This window comes from Astyanax mexicanus, chromosome 12, assembly GCF_023375975.1.
Source record: "Astyanax mexicanus isolate ESR-SI-001 chromosome 12, AstMex3_surface, whole genome shotgun sequence".
Classification (NCBI taxonomy): Eukaryota; Metazoa; Chordata; class Actinopteri; order Characiformes; family Acestrorhamphidae; genus Astyanax; species Astyanax mexicanus.
In genome coordinates, this window is record NC_064419.1 from 8769846 (window position 1) to 8792910 (window position 23065).

Here is a 23065-nt window from a genome sequence, read left to right on the forward strand (position 1 = left end):
GTTTTTACGCTGCACTTTAGTGAGTTTAGTGACTTATTCACTAAACTGTTCCTGTAAATTCTGAACCGTCCAAAAATGTGTTTTTACACCGCAAACAGACCAGACCTTGGATTTTCTCAGAATTGCCGTAAAACAGTGTGCCAGGCACCAGGCAGTGTATTCACAACCATTGGTGTATAAATTCATTCCATTTTCCTCCACTGTGAACAGTTCTAACTGCACCAACCCCACTCTGAAAGGACTTTTACAAAAATGACTAGATTTCTCCTGTAACTTTTGTAAGCCACAAGATCCAATTTGTATCCAGGACTTTATGACCGAAATCACTTTTCAGACAGAATATGTATTATAAACATAATAAATATATATTTTGGCAGAATGTTGGGAGCAGTACTCTGTGATCTCGCTGTGCGCTGGCTCGGCGTGCGACGCACTAACTTTGCCTTATTAAAATCTCTGCATTCTGCTTATGTGGCATAATGCACTAGCTTGGAGGTTTTTGCATTTGTTTTTTATTATTCCTGAATAATAATTCAGTGTTTTAATTTCTTCCGTCGCCTTGCGGCCAAATTCCTGTGTGTATGTGTTTGTGTGTGTGTGCGCGTGTGTGTGTGTGTGGAGTTTGTGAAAGAATGACTCAGCTGTATGAAGTCAGTTTGTCTTTGGGGCGATTATTGTTATTGTTTTTTGTTTTTTACACAACTGTGCTCTTTGCTTGAATATTTATGTTGTCAATTTTAAATTAAAAAAATAAAACTGAATTGAAAATTAATTAAATGCCCCACTCACTGACTCACACCCTGCGCTACTGGATCTGTCCACCGGGCGCTGCCAGAATTAAACTTTTCATCTCCTGCTGATTCTATACAAAGCAAACTCAACACTTTCCATTTTAAGTTTTAAGCACTTTATCAACTTTATTTCATAAACATTCATCATTAATTATACACAGCAAATGAATAGTAAATGCACACTATAGTCAATATATTCTCAGCACATTAAAGATTAAAGCTTAATATAAGTGATTGTTTTAAAGCAGGAGGCCTCTGGCACGCGGCTATCGGGCCAACAGCATCATCACAAACTCTGCAAGAAAACAGAACATGCAGTTTAGTCCCAATAAAATGTGCACACACAGATATTAATATTTTTAAATAATATTGAGAAATATTTTATTCACTTATTACAGAAGCTGTGAAAACTTTCCACCATTGTGCTTACTCGTATTCTTTAAATCATAATTAATTGTCGCATTTTGTACCCTTAAATATACTGCATTTGTTTTTTGTTTTTTAAGTGTTAATTAAAAGTTGCACAAGTATGTAGAATAATGCGATAATTATCCTGTAGTATTTATACATATTTTTGCATGTGTTATATTTATGCCTATTTATGACTATTTTTAAACATAATGCATAAAGCAGTTTTAGGTTTTCTTTTTAAATACCCTACAATTTCAAAAGTTTAGCAGCATTAAGGTATCAGACATAGATAGAAGATATACAGTATATCCTCCATAGAAAAAAACACAAACCACTAGAACAGGACACTTTAGAGCAGCCATGATCACATGACCCTCTGAAGTGATGATGGTGGTCCATTTTCTACTTTCAGGATGAGCTAAAGGTCAGAACTAATCACCTTGCATCAAAACCTGACCTTGCTAATGCTCTCGCTTTCTTGGGACTGAGTGCAATCAAATCCTCCTCACATAATTGTTCTAATATCTAACATAAAGCCTTCCCAGAGAAGTAAAGCCTGTTACTGCAGAAACTTCCTACACTGAAAAAAATGAGTAAAATTTACTTCAAAAAAGTTTAAGTTTTTTAAGTAAATGTAATTTCAGATAAATTTAAGAAACTTCAACTTGCTTTCAAGACTTAAATGTTACATAAAGTAAATAAGTAACCTTTACTTAATTTCTGCATACAATATTACCTAATTGCAATTACTTAATTTATACAATATTACTCAAATAATTAAATTAATATATATTATATATATATATTAATATATATTATATAATATATATATATATATATATTTTTTTTTTTTTTATACTTTAGTTATTTATTTTGTAAACAGACCAGGTCTCACTGTCTCAAACCATGGATGGCATGTAATACATTCATTTTAGTATACTGTAATATGTGTGTTTTAACAACAGGAATTATAATATATTATGTATCATAAATTATTTGAGTATTATTGTATAAATGAAGTAATTGTAATTAGGTAATATTGTACGTAGAAACTAAGTAAAGGTTACTAAAAGAAAGGATTGATTCAGCAAAAATAAATGAAGTAAAGTTTATTAAAAGAAAGGATTGACTGAAGTTCAGTTCACTTTTTTACTCTATGCAACATTTAAGTCATAAAACCGAGTTAAAATTTTATTTAAAAAAAAGGAAATGCAAAAAGTTATGAAACTATTTTAAAGTAAATTTTACTCATCATTTTTTCCAGTGTATTGATGCCCTTAATTTCAGAAGGAACATGTTTTGGACATATGGGTTGTTGATCTGTGGTCAGGGACGACCTCTCGGTTTGGAGCAGCGTAGTCTCAGGGTTTGGGTTCGGGCGCTGTTTTGGGTTTAGTCAGTCTGCTTTCAGGGTGGACTGACCTCAGCTCGCCTGTCCATCACTGTCTCTTTAGCTTAGCGTCATGTTTGGGGTCAATTCCTCACCCACTGCAAGTCTGCCCTGACCTTAAAGCGATAGTTTAGCTAAAAACTAGCACAAAGACTTTCTCCTGACATTACCTTTAATATAGTCAATCAGCTGAGCAGGGTTTCCGCGGGTCCTTAAAACGTCTTAAAAATTAAAATTTGAATAATTAAGATCTTAAATTGTCTCAAATTTACTGTAAATTTGCTGTAGGTATTACATTTTTAGATGGTGCGTTTAATGCCAGTGGAAAAGCACATACTAACATTAGCGGTGAGTTACTGTGGAGAGAACTAAGATTGGCGGAGAGCTAGCTAATATTAGCCGCGACCTAGCTAATGTTTTTGGGGAGAAAACTAATGTAAGCATATGTAGCTAACATTAGCCGTGAGCTAGCTAATGTTACTGGGGAAAGAACTAATGTTAGTGTCTAGTTAGCTACATTATCGGAGAGAAAACTAGAGTAAACGGAGAGCTCTGTAACATTAGCGGTGAGCTAGCTAATGTTACTGGGGAAAGAACTAATGTTAGTGTCTAGTTAGCTACATTATCGGAGAGAAAACTAGAGTAAACAGAGAGCTCTGTAACATTAGCGGTGAGCTAGCTAAGATGCTAACATGTTCTGCACCACAATGGAACAAAATTGAAAAAGAAAATTTATAAATTGTAAATGTTAAGTTTAAATTTTCAATACAATAAATTATTTTCTACTTAAGGCAAGGCAAGTTTACTTTATTTACTTATATTTTATTTTATTTATTAAGAAGTATGTAGTTATGACTACATTTTTGTGCATTCAATTATATTTATTGAGGTCTTAAAAAGGTCTTAAGATGCATTACATTTGGCAAGACGTTGGCTGAGATGTTGCTTTGTGTGTTGTTTTAGCTAAAGTTGGATTTTAGGTGCTAGGCTAATGTGGTGGACCATATTTTGCTTTTCTAGAAAGAAGACTGTCTGAACATGCTGGTTAGGTGTTGATAGGTGATTCCAACTGGTGTTGCTAGGTGGTTGCAAAGGTGTTGCTATGAAACTGCTAAAGTCTTACTTGGTGGTTGCGCAGGTATTGCTATAGTATTGCTATAGGTTTTTAGAACTTTACTATGTGGTTGCCAATATGTTGCTAAAATTGCATAGCTGTTGGGTGCTAAGGTGCTAAGATATTCTGTAATATTCTGTAGTATTCATTAAACTGTCTAAAATTGCAAGTGTGATAGTAGCTCAGCAGTGTTGCTGTGATATTGGTGTTGCTAAGTGGTTGATTGCAATGATATTCCTTATCAATCACCTATAGCCACACATTAGCAATCAATAGCTATGCAATAGCAATATGTTAGCAAAGCCTTAGCAACCACATACCAATACCTTAGCAATCATGTTAGTTTTAAACAGCTATAGTATGTATGTTTAGGTTGTGCTGGAAACCAATCAGAAAGCAGGTTTGCACTCCATCGGAACCCCACCTAGTGACATTAGTTTTTACTCAAGATTTGTTTCTTTTGCAAAATTCAGCAAATCCTTCCACTACTTGTTAGCTACATCCAAGCTGACAGAAAATATTATAACATCTATTGCAGCCACATTACCAGAAGGTTTAAATACATTAGATGAAAAATGTTGTAAGAACATCCAAAAACTTGACCGATTGAACGTTCTAAGAATGTTAATGGTAACATTCAGAAAACCTTCTGCTTAAGGACTGAGGGGACTTTATGTTCTGTTCAGATTGTTGATTTAATGTGTTGCTCGTGTTCCTGATTCTGCAGCTCACCATCAAAATCGACGGTTCCGTCTCCGTTCAGGTCGATATCAGACAGAATCTCCTCCAGCTCGCCCTTCTTCAGCTTCTCCCCCAGCAGAGTCTTCATCGACTCCTTCAGCTCATCAAAACTGATTCGCCCATCACCGTTACAGTCAAACTGAGAGAGAGAGAGAGAGAGAGAGAGAGAGATGACCAAAGAGCCACTAAACACCAGATAAATGCAGACCAAAGACCCCCCAAATACTGATTAAACACAAGGCAAATGCAGACTAAACACTAACAAAGAGCCACCAAACACCTGACAAATGCAGACTAAACACTAACAAAGAGCCACCAAACACCTGACAAATGCAGACTAAACACTAACAAAGAGCCACCAAACACCTGACAAATGCAGACTAAACACTAAATAAAGAGCCACCAAACACCAGACAAATACAGACCAAACATTAACAAAGAGCCACCAAACACCTGACAAATGCAGACTAAACACTAAATAAAGAGCCAACAAACACCAGACAAATGCAGACCAAACATTAACAAAAAGCCACCAAACACGTGACAAATGCAGACTAAATATTAACAAAGAGCCACCAAACACCAGACAAATGCAGACCAATCACCCACCAAAAAGCCACCAAACACCGGACAAATGCAGACCAAAGACCCCCACAAACACTGATTAAACACATGCTCAACATTGGCCAATCACAGGCGTTTTGCTTACCAAGCACAAAACACTGTCCAAAGAGCCACCAACCACTGACCAAACACAGAACACTCATAAAACATTCACTAAACATGCACCAAATACCACCCAAACATAGATCAAACACTGACCAAACACAGATCAAGCGCAGGCAGAACACCGATCAAACAATGAGCAAAAACTAACAAACACACACTGACAAAGAACAAAATCACACACGAGACAAACACTGCGAAATCAATGACCGAATACTGATGATACAATAACCAAACACTTACCAAGCCTTTCTCAAAGCCTGCCAAACAGCAACCGACCTTTCCATCTCTATTTCTAAACAGTGCACACAAATCTGTTAGAAATAAGTGTGCAAACTCCCCCTGCTTTTTAATACACACCTATATAGAATAGTGCTAGGTAGTGCACACTTGCAGACTCTGTGCTAGGTAGTGCTAAGTAGTACCTGTTTAAAAGCACACTGAAGCTCCCTCAGCCCCACCATGTGCGCCGTCTCCATCAGCATCCGGGGACCCATCAGCTCACAGAAATCATCAAAATCTACATGACCACCCCCTGCACACACACACACACACACACACACACACACACACACAAATAAATAAATAAAAGTGTATAAAAATGATATCATGAAAGCTAAGATATGAGATTACACAAGGAACACATTTATCCATTCGTTCACTGATGTAGAGAGAGGAAGAACTGCCATTATCTGAAATTAAAATCTTCACACACACACACACATGCACGCACACACACACTTACACATGCACACACTCACACTTCATCTTAATTTGCTGAATGATCTCGATCAGCTCCATCTCAGTGGGCATGTAGCCCATGGTCCTCATGCAGTCGGCCACGTCCTTATAGTGCAGGTATCCATCCTGGTCATAGTCGAACTCTTTAAAGGCCAGCTGAAGCTCTGTATACACACACACACACACACACACACACACACACACACACACACACACACACACACACACACACAAAAACAGGGTCACAATTAACTACAACAGTAGGTTGCTTTTTATTTTCTGTATTTTTTATTACTATTGTTTATGATTCTTTTGATCTTTCTTAATTATCTTTCTTAGTAGATCTTTCTTTCTTAGTTAACAATGCAGTTCTTTGTGGAAAATTTGAACACACACAAAAGGGTGTGACTTAATTCTCTGCTCAGTATGCTTTTACTATAGAGCATCTTTACTTTACAATAACTGTTGACTTTGATATCAATGTTTAAATAATCACATTTAGGTCCTTTATGTATTTTAATGAATTAAAAAAAAACAAAAAACTTTTTTTTAATTGTATGTGTTTTGTAATATTACATCCATCTTTCACTATACTGTTGTGTAGCATAAGGACCTAAAGGTTGATTATATAAGTCACTGACTGTGATCTACATTCTGCGGCCTATAGCCTTTAAAAGTAGCTCAGTTAAAGGGCTGCGCATACATAATTTCATCAGATTACAGCGCACGGCTCATCTCATAGGACACATCTATTGAACGATTAGGGCAAAATTATCATTTCCTGAATGGGAATGTCCTGACCACTGGCCTTCTTCAAAGGTCTTGGTGTCCACGAGTTACAGTCATCCTGTAGATTACTGCTGCTCTAATTAAACAGAGCATATTAGTAATGATATTAATATTAATAATAACATTTATATATCGTTTCAGCATTCAACATCACTTTCAGATACCTTGTGCTTACACTCACTGGCCAATTTATTAGAAACACCTATCAAACTTGTGCTTCCACTCACTGGCCACTTTATTAGAAACACTTACCAAATGTGTGTTTCCACTCACTGGCCACTTTATTAGAAACACTTACTAAACGTGTGCTTCCACTCACTGGCCACTTTATTAGAAACACTTACTAAACGTGTGCTTCCACTCACTGGCCACTTTATTAAAACACCTACCAAAATTGTGCTTCCACTCACTGGCCACTTTATTAGAAACACCTACAAAACTTGTGCTTCCACTCACTGGCCACTTTATTAGAAACACTTCCAGATACCATGTGCTTACACTCACTGGCCACTTTATTAGAAACGCTTACCAAATGTGTGCTTCCACTCACTGGCCACTTTATTAGAAACACTTATCAAATGTGTGCTTCCACTCACTGGCCACTTTATTAGAAACATCTACCAAACTTGTGCTTCCACTCACTGGCCACTTTATTTGAAACACTTTCAGATACCTTGTGCTTCTACTCACTGGCCACTTTATTAGAAACACCTACCGAACTTCCATTCACCAGTGCCCAGTAAGTGTGTGTGCTCTGTCTATTACTCAGTGTTCAGATAAACACCTCACTCGTTATATAAACCCAGTAAACGTCACTCAAAGCTTTAAAACCAGCATCCGTTCTCCCAGTGACTCATGGGATTGTGTTTCCAGATTAATATTTACGACAGGATTAGCAGCGTTCCTGCTGTGAGAGATGTGTGAGGGTGTTCATAAGATATTAAAGTGATAGTTTGTTAAAAAAAACAAATGTGCACATTCTCCCCCAATACAAATGTGGTCCACATGTTTTGGGCATGAAAATGACTCTTCATAAACCTGGATTTGATTCTAAGATAAGCTAAAAATGTTTGTCATGTTGTTGAATTTTCAGCTACAGTCTGTGCATTAGAGACTTGAGGCAGAGACACCCCTACCCCTGTCCCTCAGACCAAGCATCTCAGACCGCCTTCACTGAGTTTTACATTTTACAACACAGACTAAAGCACCAGAAACAGAGCAGATATTTCCCTTTTTTCCCAGTTTATCCAGTAAGTGTAATGTCCCAACAGTGCCAAAGCTGCTATGGTCCAGTTTAAAGATGTCATCACACACCACTGACCATTAAAAGAAGAAAAGAATGTTTTATTTTTTTATTTTATTTTTTTTTCAGATTTTTCCCATTTTCTTCCAATTTGGCTATCTAATTGTCCCTCCCCTTTGTGCATCCCCATCACCATTGGCGCCTGCAACCCTGATGAGGATAGAGCACCATCTACCCAACCAGAGGAAGCAAGGTCAATTTAGCTCCCTCTGGGCGCCAGCAGCTGATGGCAGAACTACATGAACAGGATTTGAACCTGCAACCTCCCGTTTATAATAGGAGCACATGAGACCACTGGTACAAATCCAACATTTAATGTCTAAAGTCTAACTACAGTAACATTAGCTGACTGGCTAAAAAACGGTCTAATAATGGAACCAACAGCTCAACAGAATCATATTAATCAACCAATCAATGGCTCAATAATAGTGTGATTAACTAGGAAGTTGCCTGAGAGCTCGACTACAACTCAGCTACTCCATGTAGTGCCAAGTGTAGCCTCACCTTCTTACAATATAGCAGAATAAAGTTTATTATTTATAACTGACTTCTGGGGGAAAATAAAAACGTGGCAATATTAGCAAAGGGAAAACTAACTGCTGAAATGAGGAACTAGAAATAAAAAAAAAGACTGGAGGAGAAAAATAAGATGGAAAATGAGTGGGGCTGTTTTGTCATTAAAACATGGTAATGGGCGGAGCTAGACATTATACTGCAACCAGCCAGCAGAGGCTCTACACCTGTGGTGGCTTTACTGAGAGATACTGTAGTCAGTGGTGTGTAAAGTTAGTTTTTAAGATTTTTAAGATTTTGAAGACTTTTTTTAAGATTTATTTTAAATTTTCTACCATTTTTCTCTTAATTTAGCTAGGCCAATTGTCCCACCCATTCAGTTGCTACTCAGACACAAGTGATTCCACAACACCAGGAGGGTGAAAACTAACACATGCCTCCTCTGATACATGTGAAGTCAGCCACCGCCTCTTTTTAAACTGCTGCTGATGCAGCATTAGCGAATAGCATCACAGCGCACTCGGGGGAAAGCGCAGCGACTCGGTTCTGATACATCAGCTCACAGACACCTTGCACTGATCGACATCACCCTAGGAGTGATGAGGGGAGAGAGCATCATCTACCCACCCAGAGAGAGCAAGGCCAATTGAGCTCTCTCTCAGGGCTCCGGCAGCTGATGGCAAGCTGCATGACGGGGATTCGAACCAGCGATCTCCTGATCATAGTGGCAGCGCTTTAGATCGGCTTGGAGGCTTTTTAAACTGAGATACTCACCATCCAACTCCTCCGGCATCAGCTCCCTGTCCTACAGACAGTGAAAGAGAGAGAGAGAAAGAGAGAGCGAGAGTTTAATGGGATTTATACTGTAACAGGTTGAACTGTCCCTTTTGTCAGTGTAAACACACACACACACCCACAAACAACCAACTGTGACTAATGTGATGACAAGAAGAAATAATGAGGCATGCTACAGTATAAACACACACACACACTCACACACACACACACACATACTTCCACTGCTCACATTTTAGCACAAATTTATACAAACGTCAAGCTACGAACACAGATGTTGATACCCGTACATATACATACTATTCAAAATAATATTAATAACAATATTATTATTAATAATAATCATACACTGCAATGCCACATCATGGGACAGGAATTAGCATTGTGTCCCGTGACTTTAGACATGTACCATGCAGAAGCTAAAGAACCTTGCACTGAGCGTTGGGATACGTGGGCGGGGTCTCTGTTTCGAATGTAAGCTTGATTTCTGCTAGACACTCTGAGCAGACTTACAAGATAACACCTCACAACGTATACACATGAGGAGGTTTTAAAGCAGTAGGCTGGGGTAACACTTCATCAACACATCAATTTACAAACCATGCTGTCCCATGACTTTTGGCATTGTCAGTACATTATTACAATTGCTTGTTGTTATTATCATTAATATTATTATCACAGCACATTTCATACAGCTTCATACAGGAACCCCCTCATCCATGTAGAGAAACTATGTCAATTTAAATAAAATAATGATGTTACATAACACGCACACACACACACACACACCACACACACACACACACACACAGGCAGGCACACACACACATTTTCTCATCACATTAAGGTGTTATTTCCTGTTTGCGATGTTATTGTTGCTGGGTGAAGAGTGTGACAGTGATTCATCAGTGGTGCAGGTTATTAATACTGTCATAATCCTCTTATCATTCATCGTAGAGGACAGGTGACTGTCAACAGACACACACGCACACACACACACACACACACTGTGTGAGTGCATTCATGGTGATGTAATTCAAAGTCTCCTCTATTTCACTAATTGCACGTTTCTGTTTATTGAGACGTAATAAAATAATAATTAACGTCCCGTAGCCAAATCAAAAACACGATTTTAATCCGTTTCTATTAAAATGAGTCACATATCCATAAATAACCTCCATCAGACCACACACACTAATGCATTCTGGCGCAGCACCCACTGTATAAACCTCAGAGCCCATAGTTCTGCCCTGTTCTTGCCTGCTTTCACACAGGTATAAATACAAATAGATATATCAATGTAATAAATCGTTATTATTTGTGTGAATATAATGATGACATATGTAAGTTTTATATTTTATATAGTTTTATATTTCGATATTAGAGTGAAAGGAGTGAAAAATAAGTTTACTGGAGAAAACTGTACGCCTCTAGCCTGGATACAAGATGAGATACGGTGGGGCATTGAGGCATACAGGTTCTGTATGGTATCCTGAAGCACATGTACCTACAGATGTTGCTACAGCTGGGCCTGTAGATCCTGCACAACACTATGTTTTAAGGAGCGCAGGTTGAATTTTTTGCGTTCTTATGATACCAAAGACACACTGACACGCTCTCTGACGCAATCCAGCTGCACGATGCGTGGTTAATGACTCGCCTGTAGATCGATAATATAGGGACCTCAGTGCCTAATATATATATCTGCCTGATACGTAAAAGAATGGTGAGTTTTGCAGCAATCTGTTTTTTTTTAATGAGTGTATGCCCAACAACCCAATCATAGGCCTCTATTGGACCATGACTTCTTCGACTTCTAGATGTTTAAAGAAAGATAGTTGGTGAGTGCAGAGACTGTAAAAAAAGATGGACGCCGTGTCGTCGTTCCCATTCATTCACTGAAAATGAAGCCAAAATCTTCCGCCATGTTGGTGATCCTGATACCCGAGTCTGCGCAGTAGAGACCAGAGGAGGGAGAAAGACTGTGGAGAGAGGCCTACTCATTTAAATAACCCCGCCCCTGAGGGCTGCCTTGCGGTCACAGCCTGCAGAGCGGAGCGAAGAGAAGCTGACGGTCTGTTATTGGTCCCGCCCATAACCAGCTCTTTTACAATAACCACACCTTTTTGAATAGAGCTGAATAACGTTTTAAAAAACGAATTCTGTGGGGATATAAAATTTGACAATATAAGCAGAGGTTACACTAGCTGCTGCATTTAAATAATGGAGGTAGAATTACAGTATATTAGAAAAAAAACGTGATTGAGAGTTGTCTGTTTTGCCATTGAAACCTATGGGAATGGGTGGAGTTACACAGCTTTCTGAAACCGAACAGCAGGGGGCGCCCGACCTGTGGTGGCTTCACTTTTGAGAGATGATGCTCTGTCCAGCTATACACAGTCTATGGGTGAGTGTAAGTGTAAAAAACAATTTACTGTTAATAGTATTATTACCAACTAATACTAATACTAGAGCTTAGATTCTCTGCCCGAATCCGACCTGACCCGAGGCCCGACCCGAAATCGGGTTTGTTCGGGCCGAGATTTCCCACCACATTCCTCGGGCCGGGTCGGGTCAGGCTCCAGAAAATAGTCTTAGATGTAGGCGTCTGTTTTTTAATTTTATTTTTATTTTTAAATAAAATAACGAAAACTGAAAGTGAAACTAAACTAATTTATTTATAAGCGCTGTTTTCACTCCCGCAGTTGTACAGCGGGGGGTGTTGTGCCGATTCTGTCCGCGAAGCGGGAGTCGGATTCAGCAGGGAGTCGGATTCGGCACACCAGTGGCAGCGTGGGGGCACCTCGCGGTCCGCGGTATTAGTTGTAAGCGCTCGCGCTAGCCGCAAAATATGACAGAAAACACTGAGAGAGCTGCAGAATTATGTATGGGATTAGAATATGAGCACGAGGAGATAAAAGAGAACCTTTACCTGTGAGTAGCTCACATCAGAACAAGCAAATCTCTCTCTCTCTGTGTCTCTCTCTCTCTCTCTCTCTCTCTCTCTCTCTCGCACGTGAACTCCTCCGCGTTTGACTTGCAGCATTGTGTTTAGCTGTTCTTAAAAATCATTTAAATTCAATAATAGTTCTATGCTTCTATGTTACAGAGTTAATTAACATAATTCTGATCATATTTCGCTCATTCAATCAGCCCGAAAACAGCCAGTTTATGGGGCGGGGCGGGTCGGGTTGGGCTCGGGCTCATGATGACAGTTTATGGTTCGGGTCAGGTCGGGCTCGGGGAGAACGTGCACGGGCTCGGGCTGGGTCAGGTCGGATTTTTTGGGCCCGATGTAACCTCTAACTAATGCACTATTAATCATGGGATAGCATAAAAAAAATATCATGATAATTTTTATATAATGAAGTTTTGACAATCCAATGCTGATATTTCTTAAAAAGAACTCAAACACTGAAATGCATCCAGTAATATGCTTAGGAAAAAATATTTGTAGCATGCTTAACGCTGTTTATGCTGCTGTTTTTGTTCTTAATAAAGCGCCACAATCATGATTAATGTTTGTTTGTTCCAACAAGATCCAAAACCCTGACTGCAAGTATTTAATAAAAGGTGCTCGAGGCTGTTACAATATTCCATCCCCCAAAATTAAACACGGTTATAATGAAGATTCATTGTTATTATGAAGTTAATAAAGGTGAGGATATACAGAATGCCTCACCCTTATTAACTTCATAATACATAAGGCAAGGTGTGAACTGAACCGTGAATTTTCTGTACTGTTAACTTCCTTTTTATACTGTGTGTGTGTGTGTGTGTGTGTGTTTTTGTGTGTGTTTGTGTGTGTACAGTGTGTTGTAGCTGACCTGTCCGAACAATGCATTGAGGTAGGGCAGGTAGACAGAACCCTGGGTTAGGCTGCGGCGGCGGCGGGAGCCTTTAGAGTCTTTAGAGTCCTTTGAGTCTTTAGAGCCGTGCTTCAGAGCCGAGCGCAGCGGGGGGTTGTCCGAGGCAGAGGAGGGGCGAGAGGAAGAGCTGAGAGAGGACAAACACATCTGTCATCACTGATCACCCATATCTCACACACACTGTTCACTGAGTCGTTTCATACCTTTAAAATCAAAATCAAGGCCAAACACAATCACCTGACCTCACCCCTGACAGCAGATTTACAGATGTTCCAAGTTGCAAAAATTAATTTCTGAGAGGTTCCCCCAGACCTGGACTTGGACTCTCCTTACATTAACTCACCTCAACATGCCTTTTGCAATAATTTAGTCCCCCATGGGCAATGCTAAAGGCCTTCATTGTTTTTTACTTTTGACAGAAATGGATATACTTTAGAGTAGTCAGAGGTAAAATGAGTTTTGATGGGAGCCATGATGCTCTTGAACGCATCCCAACCAGGAGGGGAAAAAAAACACTGCTCGCTCACACTATAATCTAATTGGACTCAGAGACTCTTTGCAGAGAACAGGCCAATCAGAACACTCTCTGTTTTGCATGCTCTTCATAAATATGCACATGAGGGGAACACGTTTTTCTCTCCCTGTTTCTCTTTCACACATGCAAAATGTGTGTTTGTGGCTCGTTCTAAATTCTGGGATATTTTATCTGACTTGCGGTCATCAGGTGTAGTTATTGATATGCGGTAGACTCCCGCAACTTCCAGGAGACTTGGGAAGTCTGGATTTAGCTTTACTATCCTGAGTGTTATCATGTCACTTGACTTGTTAGCCTACCTACAGTTGCAATCAAATGTAATTATCTCTGATTGCAAGTTAGGTTTATTAGCAATATGTACAAACTTTCAACAATAGTTGCTCCCAGTAGGAAGTTTGGGATTGCAATGCTAATGGGAAAGAAGATAGAAATTCCAAGAAACAATGAAGATTAAACTATTGTGACTGATACAGGCAATATTTATTGAGCTACACACATAAGTAGAAGTATTGTGTAACGCATGTGTAATGCATATGCAACTACAAAACATGCCAGATGTCTCAGCATGGAGTTTCCTAATGGGATCCAATGATAATTCCAGCAGATTTGTTGGTAGGGCTGGAGTATTGATAGCACATCCAATAGCATCCCACACATTTTTAATGTTAAATTTGGGGCTTTTTCAAGTGCCACTCCATGACAGTCTTGCATGACTAGCCACCAAGTTTCACTCATGTCGATAGATTCCTTCTGGGTGCAACTAAATAAATTATATATATGTTTACAGAAATGTGTGTGTTACTAATGCTACTACATACCTCTGACTTGAGGATGCTTTGCTCCTCTGAGACATGCTGAGAGAGAGAGAGAGAGAGAGAGAGAGAGAGAGAGAGAGCAATCAGTAAGACATTGACAGAGTGAATATATATTGGACAGAATGACAGAGTGAGAGAGTGATATTGGATGGTGTAAACAGGAGGGAGAATGAAACAGTGAATTAGATGTTGATATTTGCAGTAGGATCACACACTCACCGGCCACTTTATTAGAAACACCTACAGTACCTACAGTACCTTGTGCTTCCACTCACAGGCCACTTTATTAGAAACACCTACCTACCTTGTGCTTTAAATGACTGGCCACTTTATTAGAAACACTTACTTACCTTGTGTTTACATTGACTGGCTACTTTGTTGGAAACACCTACTTACTACCTTGTGCTTTCACTCACTATCCACTTTATTAGAAACACAGACAGTAGCTTGTACTTCCACTCACTGGACACTTTATTAGAAACACCTATCTACCTGTTGCTTACTCTTACTGGCCACTTTCTTAGAAACACCTCATACCTTGTGCTTCCTCTTACTGGCCACTTTATAAGCAACACCTACAGTACCTTGTGCTTTCACTGACTGGCCACTTTATTAGAAACACCTACTTACTACCTTGTGCTTCCTCTTACTGGCCACTTTCTTAGAAACAGTTTTCTAACTTGTGCTTTCACTCACTGGCCACTTTATTAGAAGGACCTACCTAACTTGTGCTTTTACTCATTGGCCACTTTATTAGAAACACCTCCAACCTTGTGCTTCCAATCACTGGCCACTTTATTATAAACACCTCCAACCTTGTGCTTCCAATCACTGGCCACTTTATTAGAACACCCCCCTTCCCTTCCCCCTGTATGATCTATTATAGTCAATACAACTAGACAGGATGCCTATTCAGCTGATTTATATCCTTGGGAACACACACACACACACACACACACAAATGCATTTAATGAACTCAGCAGCAGAGCTAAACCCACTGCAGGCCGGAGCTGATCAGAATAGGAGTAGACAGTCCCGTCACAGACAGCCGATAAATTACAATCAGCGCTTCAGTACAATCCTCCACCCATCACACCAGCCATTACAAATGTCAGCAGCTTCACACACACACACACACACACACAGGCATAGTGACAAATAAACTGACTGTTGGACAGAGAAAGCGTTTAGCTGCGTGTGATTGGATTGGAGTGATTGGATACTTTGGTCTGATCTGATCAGTCTGCTTCAGTCTGTCTCTTATGTAATGGACTTTTGTTCCTAGTAGAAAGTCCTCTCTGGTTAGGAGAGACAGTTACTCAAACAAAAGCAGGATTAACTGAATTTAATAGCTTTGATTTCAGAAGAAATAATGAATGATCAGGTGTTCCATTAATCAGATCCAGACATTATCCAGAGTCATCCTTTCATTAAATCACTCGACTCAATTTGATTCAGATTCACTCATCCACGTGAGTGAATCTGAATCAAAAGCTTTTAAAAGGAAGAATTGGAAGCAAAAACAAAGTAGCCAGAATCTCCCAACTCCACAATTTATATATGAATCAGGATTTTCTACACATACAAATACAGATCCTGTCTCACTGTACAAGATCATTTGCAACTGTTCCTGAGCCACTAAGTTACATGTGGACAACCTAAATGACTTGAAGGGAATGACTTGTTTGTTTATTTAAATTCACACTGAATAATTGTTCCTTAAATGTCAAGATTTTGACCCCCATGTGAATTTAGGCCTCTAGAAATTTTAGGCTGCACAAAAACCTATTTTTTATAATATTAATTTAATTTCATATACCTGCAATATTTTTGATGCTAGCATTACTATTAATTTAGTTTTATATACCTGCAATTTTTTGATGCTAGCATTACTGCTACTGTGAGTGGACTAGCTGGTGAACTAATGCTGGAGTTACAGCCAGAATTTAAATGTTTTGTGTTGAGAAAATGAATGCATTTTTGAGGTCAGTTTGAGGTCAGGCTGAGGTCAGTTTAAGGTCAGTCTGAGGTCAGGCTGAGGTCAGTTTAAGGTCAGTCTGAGGTCAGGCTGAGGTGAGTCTGGGGTCAGGTTGAGGTCAGGATAAGTGAGTCTGAGGTCAGAATAAGGTCAGGCGGAGGTGAGTCTTAAATGAGTCTGAGGTCAGTTTGAGGTCAGTTTGAGGTCAGGATGAGGTGAGTCTGAGATCAGCTTGAGGTCAGTTTGAGGTCAGGTTGAGGTCAGGATGTGGTGAGTCTGAGGTAAGTCTGGGGTCAGGTTGAAGTCAGCTTGAGGTAAGGATGAGGTGAGTCTGAGGTCAGGTTGAGGTCAGGATGAGGTGAGTCTGAGGTGAGTCTGAGGTCGGGTTGAAGTCAGCTTGAGGTAAGGATGAGGTGAGTCTGAGGTCAGGTTGAGGTCAGGATGAATTGAGTCTGAGATCAGGTTAAGGTCAGCTTGAAATCAGGCTGAAATGAGTCTGAGGTCATTTTGAGGTCAACTTGAGGTCAGTGAGCAAAGTAAAATGATATTTTATTTTTGATCGGTTCTGAAACCCCAGGCTAATGCTGCTCAGTCAGGGATGCTAACGTGGCTAACGGTGGAGTGTAGCAGGAGGGTTTGGACAGAGCGCATATGTTTGGTCTCATCGTGTTTAATAGGATGGGCTCATTTTGAGGACGCTCGCCGCAGGACGTGCACACGCTAATCTACAAGATTCATTAAACTAAAAGGCCAATCACTGCCAATCACCAGGACGACACAGGCAATTTCAGCTGCTAATAGCGCTAACTGGGATAGCATATCAGAGGATAAAGAAGATAATTATAAAGCAAACTGCTAAAAAACCCCAGAGATGCTCCGAGCTGTTCTGTTTTCTATCTGATAGAGAACACCGCAGCCCCTTTAACTGCAGCGCTGCAGCCGACAGTGTTCAGGTGATATAACACAGACCTCAGGCTTTTAAAAACATATTGATTACACTATTTAACATGTTAACACTATCATACTAACAAACTTGTATGCCTGTAAGCTACACCATATCAACCACCTGACAAAACCATTGTAACCTTCTCCTTTGCATGACTTTTGCATCACTTTTAATAACACATTTTTAAGAATCACTTTCAGCATTGAGTTTCTTAACCTTGTTGAGTAACCCTGCTGTATTGAGCAAAATACACTAGTAACATTAAACCAAACACATGGTGTACCATTTGGCAACACCTTAGCAACCACCTCCATTCGTCTGTTAGAGAAGGCACTTCTATAAGACAAATAATAAACAATAATAAATTCGATTTCAATCAGCTCCCAGATGTTTTGCGCTGATTGACATCACCCTTTTGAGTGATTAGGGGAAAGAGAGCGCCATCTACCCACCCAGAGAGAGCAAGGCCAGTTGTGTCTCTCTCAGGGCTCTGGCAGCTGCATAACCAGGATTCAATCCAGTGGTCTCCCAATCAGAGTGACAGTGCTTTAGACAACTGGAACACTCGGAGCCCCCATATAATCAAAATTCTAATTTTAAAATAGTTAATAAGAAAAATCTTGTTCTATTAATGATGATTTTATTATGATATTAACATTTATTAGATTCTAATTATTATTAGTATTGTCACTTCTACTTATTATTAATTAATGTCATTCAAGTTAGAACTGTCTGAAAGAACACCATCTACTCACTCCGAGAGAGCAAGGCCAGTTGTGTCTCTCAGGGCTCTGGCAGCTGCTGGTAAGCTGCATGACCAGGATTTGAACCAGCGATCTCCCGATCAGAGGGGCAGTGCCTTAGACTGCTGGACCACTTGGAGGCCCCAAATAATCACAATTCTAATCTTAAAACTGTTGATAAGAAAAATCTTTAAAAATCTATTAATGCTTATTTTTTTATTACCTTTCATTATAATATTAATGCTTAAAAGATTCAAATTAGTATTACTATTGTCAAATCTACTTATTATTACTTTAATGTCATTCAAGTCAGAATTGTCTGAAAGAACACCATCTACCCACCCAGAGAGTGCATGGCCAGTTGTGTCAAGCTGATGGCAAGCTGCATGACCAGGATTCGAGCCAGCGATCTCGCAATCATAGTGGCAGTGCTTTAGACTGCTGGACCACTAGGAGCCCCTATTTTTTTTCAAAGAGCACTTACTCTCTTAACACCTCTAACACACTATCTACTTCTAAACTCATTTCCTTCTTCCCCTCCTTCACTCCTCTATCCCTTTTTTCCCTTCGACCTCCTTTAAGCCCTATCTAAAAAATGTTTTACCTTTAACTTCTATTACTTTTGTACTATTGTAAGTCGCTTTGGACAAAAGAGTCTGCCAAATGTAATGTAATTTAATGTAATGTAAAAGCCCCCATATAATCAAAATTCTAATCTTAAAATAGTTAATAAGAAAAATCTTGTACTATTAATGTTTATAATTAACAAATTACCTTTTTATTGTAAGTACGTTTGATAGATTCAAATTATTATTACTATTGTCAATTCTACTTATTGTTACTAAATGACATTCAAGACAGAACTGTCTGAACTGAGCTATAAGCATCTAACTGCATGCAGAGTTCTGGCCTGATACAGGATTCAGGATCAGCGTGATAACCCAGCCCAGCTCTGCTGGAGGTCCACGCTGCTCGGCCTCGCTGAAAAGATGCTAATTTCTCACAGATAACATCAAATGAGCTGCAGATACCTATCTGACACACACACACACACACACACACACACACAAAATACACACACACACACACACACACACACACACAGTGGCCAAGGGCACCAGACTGCAGCCCTCAGCGCCGCTCTGAGTTATTGTTGGACTTCTGAGTTCTGAGGTTCTTATTGGACGGTTTTGACTGTGGGTGACTTTGCTCAGGTTTTCTATATCTGTTTAGAAAATGCAAAGTCAGACTGTAAACCCCGCCCACTTACTCAGACTAAAGCCTCTTAATCAATACTGCATATACTGCAATCTATTATTTATCAGCGTGAGATTGGATCTCTGTTTATTACTGTTTCTTTACAGCTCTGCATGTTTAAAACTCTTTTTATACACTGTTAAAAGAACATACTGTAGTAAAATGTGCAGTAACTTACCCTCAGCAATGCAGTGCAGTTTAATGCACACATTCACATTAATATAGGTTCTTTCTTTGTATGATTTACTGTATTGTAGATTAATATTAACCCTTTCAGACTCTGCATCCATTACAATGGACATCATGTATTTTCTTTAATTTTAATTAAATGTTTTGTTGCACATAAAACACTACTGGAGAGCTGTTGTCCAATAAGAGTAGACCAATGAACAAGTTTATTAACCAACGAAACAGTACCTTGGCTTTGCACTAGAAAAACAGTAGTACTGGAACCACTGAGGCAAAGCAACAGCTAATTTCTACTAATTTATTGTGATTAAAAAAAACACTTTTTAATCATGTTTTTTGGGATGGTTTATGTTTATGTTAATGTTTGTCAATTTTTATTTTTCTGCAAAATATAAACACATAAACTGTCCCTTACTCTGTATAAAAAAATCTTAATGAACGGACCAATATAAATCTTCCAAAATTACATAAAATTAACTCTTTTTATATTGACATTTATTAAAAGTTAAGAAGATTTTTTCTTTCTCTTCTAAAGTTACTTGCTTTTTTATTGGATAGCGATAATATACGCTTTGTATTCTAAAACCTTTATATACTCTAAATATTCTATAGTCCTTCCATACTTCCCTTTTTCTCCAATGTATTATATACCTTCTATATAGGTTAAACAATGGGATGTCCCAATAGTCTTGAGTCTAAGCCTGGGTGAATAAAGCTTATAGATTATGAAAGAGAGAGAAGGAGCGGTCATTCGAGGTGCCCTCCAGCAGGTCAGCATACACTGATCTGTCCAGGTTATTCAGATTAACAGTGATACTCATGTATTCATATACTCTTGCATTATCAGTACTATGCTGTGTTACGTTCCAAAGAATCGGGACACCTCCTCTACTGAGAGAGTTCAGCTGCTTTAAGATGCAGCATTCAGTCGAGCTAACACAGCTTCCAGGAAAAAAAACACTGACCAATAGAACAGGACGCTCCAGAGAATATTATGACCCTGAGGTCACCAAGCCAAGTGCTGAGTGTGGGCTAGAGGGGCATAAGCTGCCTGGGAACTGGGCGATGAACCATTCAATAGCTCTTAAAATACAAAGAAAACCTCAGAAGAAAAATAGAAGCTTCTCTATTTACACTGGATGTCTAAATGACACCCAAACACTTGTTTAGACCCTTTAAGGTTTTGAGATACTGTCAATAGAATAGGACTAGTTAAACAAACATGAACCTATAGGCACCATTCCTAATGCCGTACATGGGCTAGAGAGGTTTAAAGCCCCCAGAATTGTGCTGTAGAGCTGTGGAACTGTGCTCTCTGGAATGATGAAGATCTCCAATACTTATGAATGGGATGAGTTGGGGAGATGGGGATGAGTTGGAGTGTTGGGGAGTTGGGGATGAGATGGGGAGTTTAGGGTGAGATTGGGAGTTGGGGAAGAATTAGACAGTTGGGGTTGAGTTGGATAGTTGGGGATGAGTTGGAGAGTTGGGGGTTAGATGTTGAGTTGGGAATAAGTTGGGAAGTTGGGGATAAGTTGGGGAGTTGTGGATGAGACAAGGAATTTGGGATAAGTAGAGGAGTTGGAGATCAGTTGAGGAGTTGGAGATGAGTTAGGCAGTTGGGGATGTGTTGGGGAGTTGGGGATTGAGTTGGAAAGTTGGGGATGAATTGGGGAGTTGGGGATGAAGTGGGGAGTAGGGGATGAGTTGGAGATTTGGTGATGAGATGAAGAGTTGGGGGTTAGATGTTGAGTTGGGAATGAGTTTGGGATTGAGTTGGAAAGTTGGGGATGAGTTGGGGTTGTTGGGGATGAGATGGAGAGTTGGGGATGAGATGGGGAATTGAGGGTGAGATGGGGAGTCTGGGATGAGTTAGAGAGTTGAGGGTGAGATGGGGAGTTGAGAATGAGTTAGAGAGTTGAGGATGAGATGGGGATTCGGGGATGAGTTAAAGAGTTGAGGATGAGTTGGGGATGAGTTGAGGTGGTTATCATCCAAAATCCGACATTTTTTATTCTTATCTCATGGCTGGATGCTGATTAACAGGTGTCACAGTCCAGAACAATTGAGATGATCTCAGCCTGGATCAACTGAACCATGATCCAGTTTGTTTGCAGTGTGAAAACACTTTTTTGGATGGTTCAGAATTTCAGATCAATTCCAAGTTGCGGCAAATACTTCTTATCTATGAAGTTGAGAAGTTGTCTATCATTAAACAATAGAAGAGGAAAAAAAAGCGGTGTGCCGAACCTTGTCTTGGTGTGCACCAGTATGTGTATTGTAGTACTGTAGTATGTATCTACTGTAACTGTAGATTAACCCTTATTTATAAACACAAATAAAAGTAATCTGAGTGGAAACTGTTATGCTCATCTGCATTTAAAGGTAGTCGGTTTCTGGTAGAGAGGCAGAATTCAGCACAACACCTAGAAAAAATACTCGCTGAACTGAAAGCTGTCTACAATCCAATCAATGTGGAGTATAAAGAGACTATGTCCACGTAGGTGATGAAGACTGGATGTAAAGAAAGCTCTTTAGTGGTTTCTTTAGGGAAACCAAAACTAACTGAACTAAATGTACAGTATACAATATAACACACACATAAACCTTGGTTCAGCCTCTGGTTTGGACTTTCAGATATAAAAACTTCTGGCTTCAAGATGTACCTTTAGACGAGTGTCAGTACTCACCCTCAGAGTAAAGTTGTCGCTTTAGATGTTTGAGGTGTGAACTGGCTTCAGTAGATGCTCTTCTTCACTGCTGGACTTCACTGCCCTCCTCCTCCTCTGTAATTCTCAGAGCTGATGATAATCTGTCTAACTATGGACGGATTAGCAGATGAAGTATGAAGCACGTGTTGATGAAGAGCTGGGATTAAGACATGTGACTGTTCTTCTGCTGAATGTGACTCCATGCAGCAGACACGTTGCTTTCTTCACCAAATTTAGAGAAAAATGTATTGATTTCTTTTTTTTTTACATTTCACTTTCTGCCTACATCAGTCTATATTCTAGAGTCAAACAGAGTCGTTCTCCAGGGGGAAGTGGTTGAGAAGGTTATCCAAGGTAAAGGCTTTTGAGAGCACTTTCAAGGTGAAGAGTGTTCTCAAAACCCTTTAGAGAATGTTCTCCTCCACTCTGCACATTCTAACAGTCTAATGTTACAGTGTAATTTATGCTGTTGATAACATTGGTGTAGTCTTTGTTGTGGATACATCAATACCATTTATATATAATTTAGAATACAAGTTTGAGGACGTGTTTTTGTATTTGCTAATCCCAATACCAACTTAGAATTAAGTCATCATGGGCATTATGTCGTAAAGCAGATGTTAGTGTAAAACAGGGGTGTCCAAACTTTTTTTGCTGGGGGCCAGAAGAAGAAATATATTTGAAGTCACAGGCCACACTCTGTAATAA

At 39.3% G+C, this 23065-nt stretch overlaps 1 protein-coding gene across 1 annotated transcript; it reads right to left on the reverse strand.

Annotated features, from left to right (window-relative positions):
* Positions 1-916: 916 nt before the first annotated feature.
* On the reverse strand, positions 917-22424 carry cabp4 (calcium binding protein 4). Its single transcript, XM_007236964.4, has 8 exons — positions 22337-22424; positions 14537-14572; positions 13142-13310; positions 9294-9324; positions 5935-6078; positions 5599-5708; positions 4439-4586; positions 917-1086 (listed from the first exon to the last, which is right to left on the reverse strand). Exons 2-8 carry the CDS (start codon positions 14569-14571, stop codon positions 1058-1060), a joined length of 666 nt encoding a protein of 221 aa, XP_007237026.1. The 5' UTR covers position 14572; positions 22337-22424; the 3' UTR covers positions 917-1057.
* Between the last annotated feature and the right edge of the window lie 641 nt (positions 22425-23065).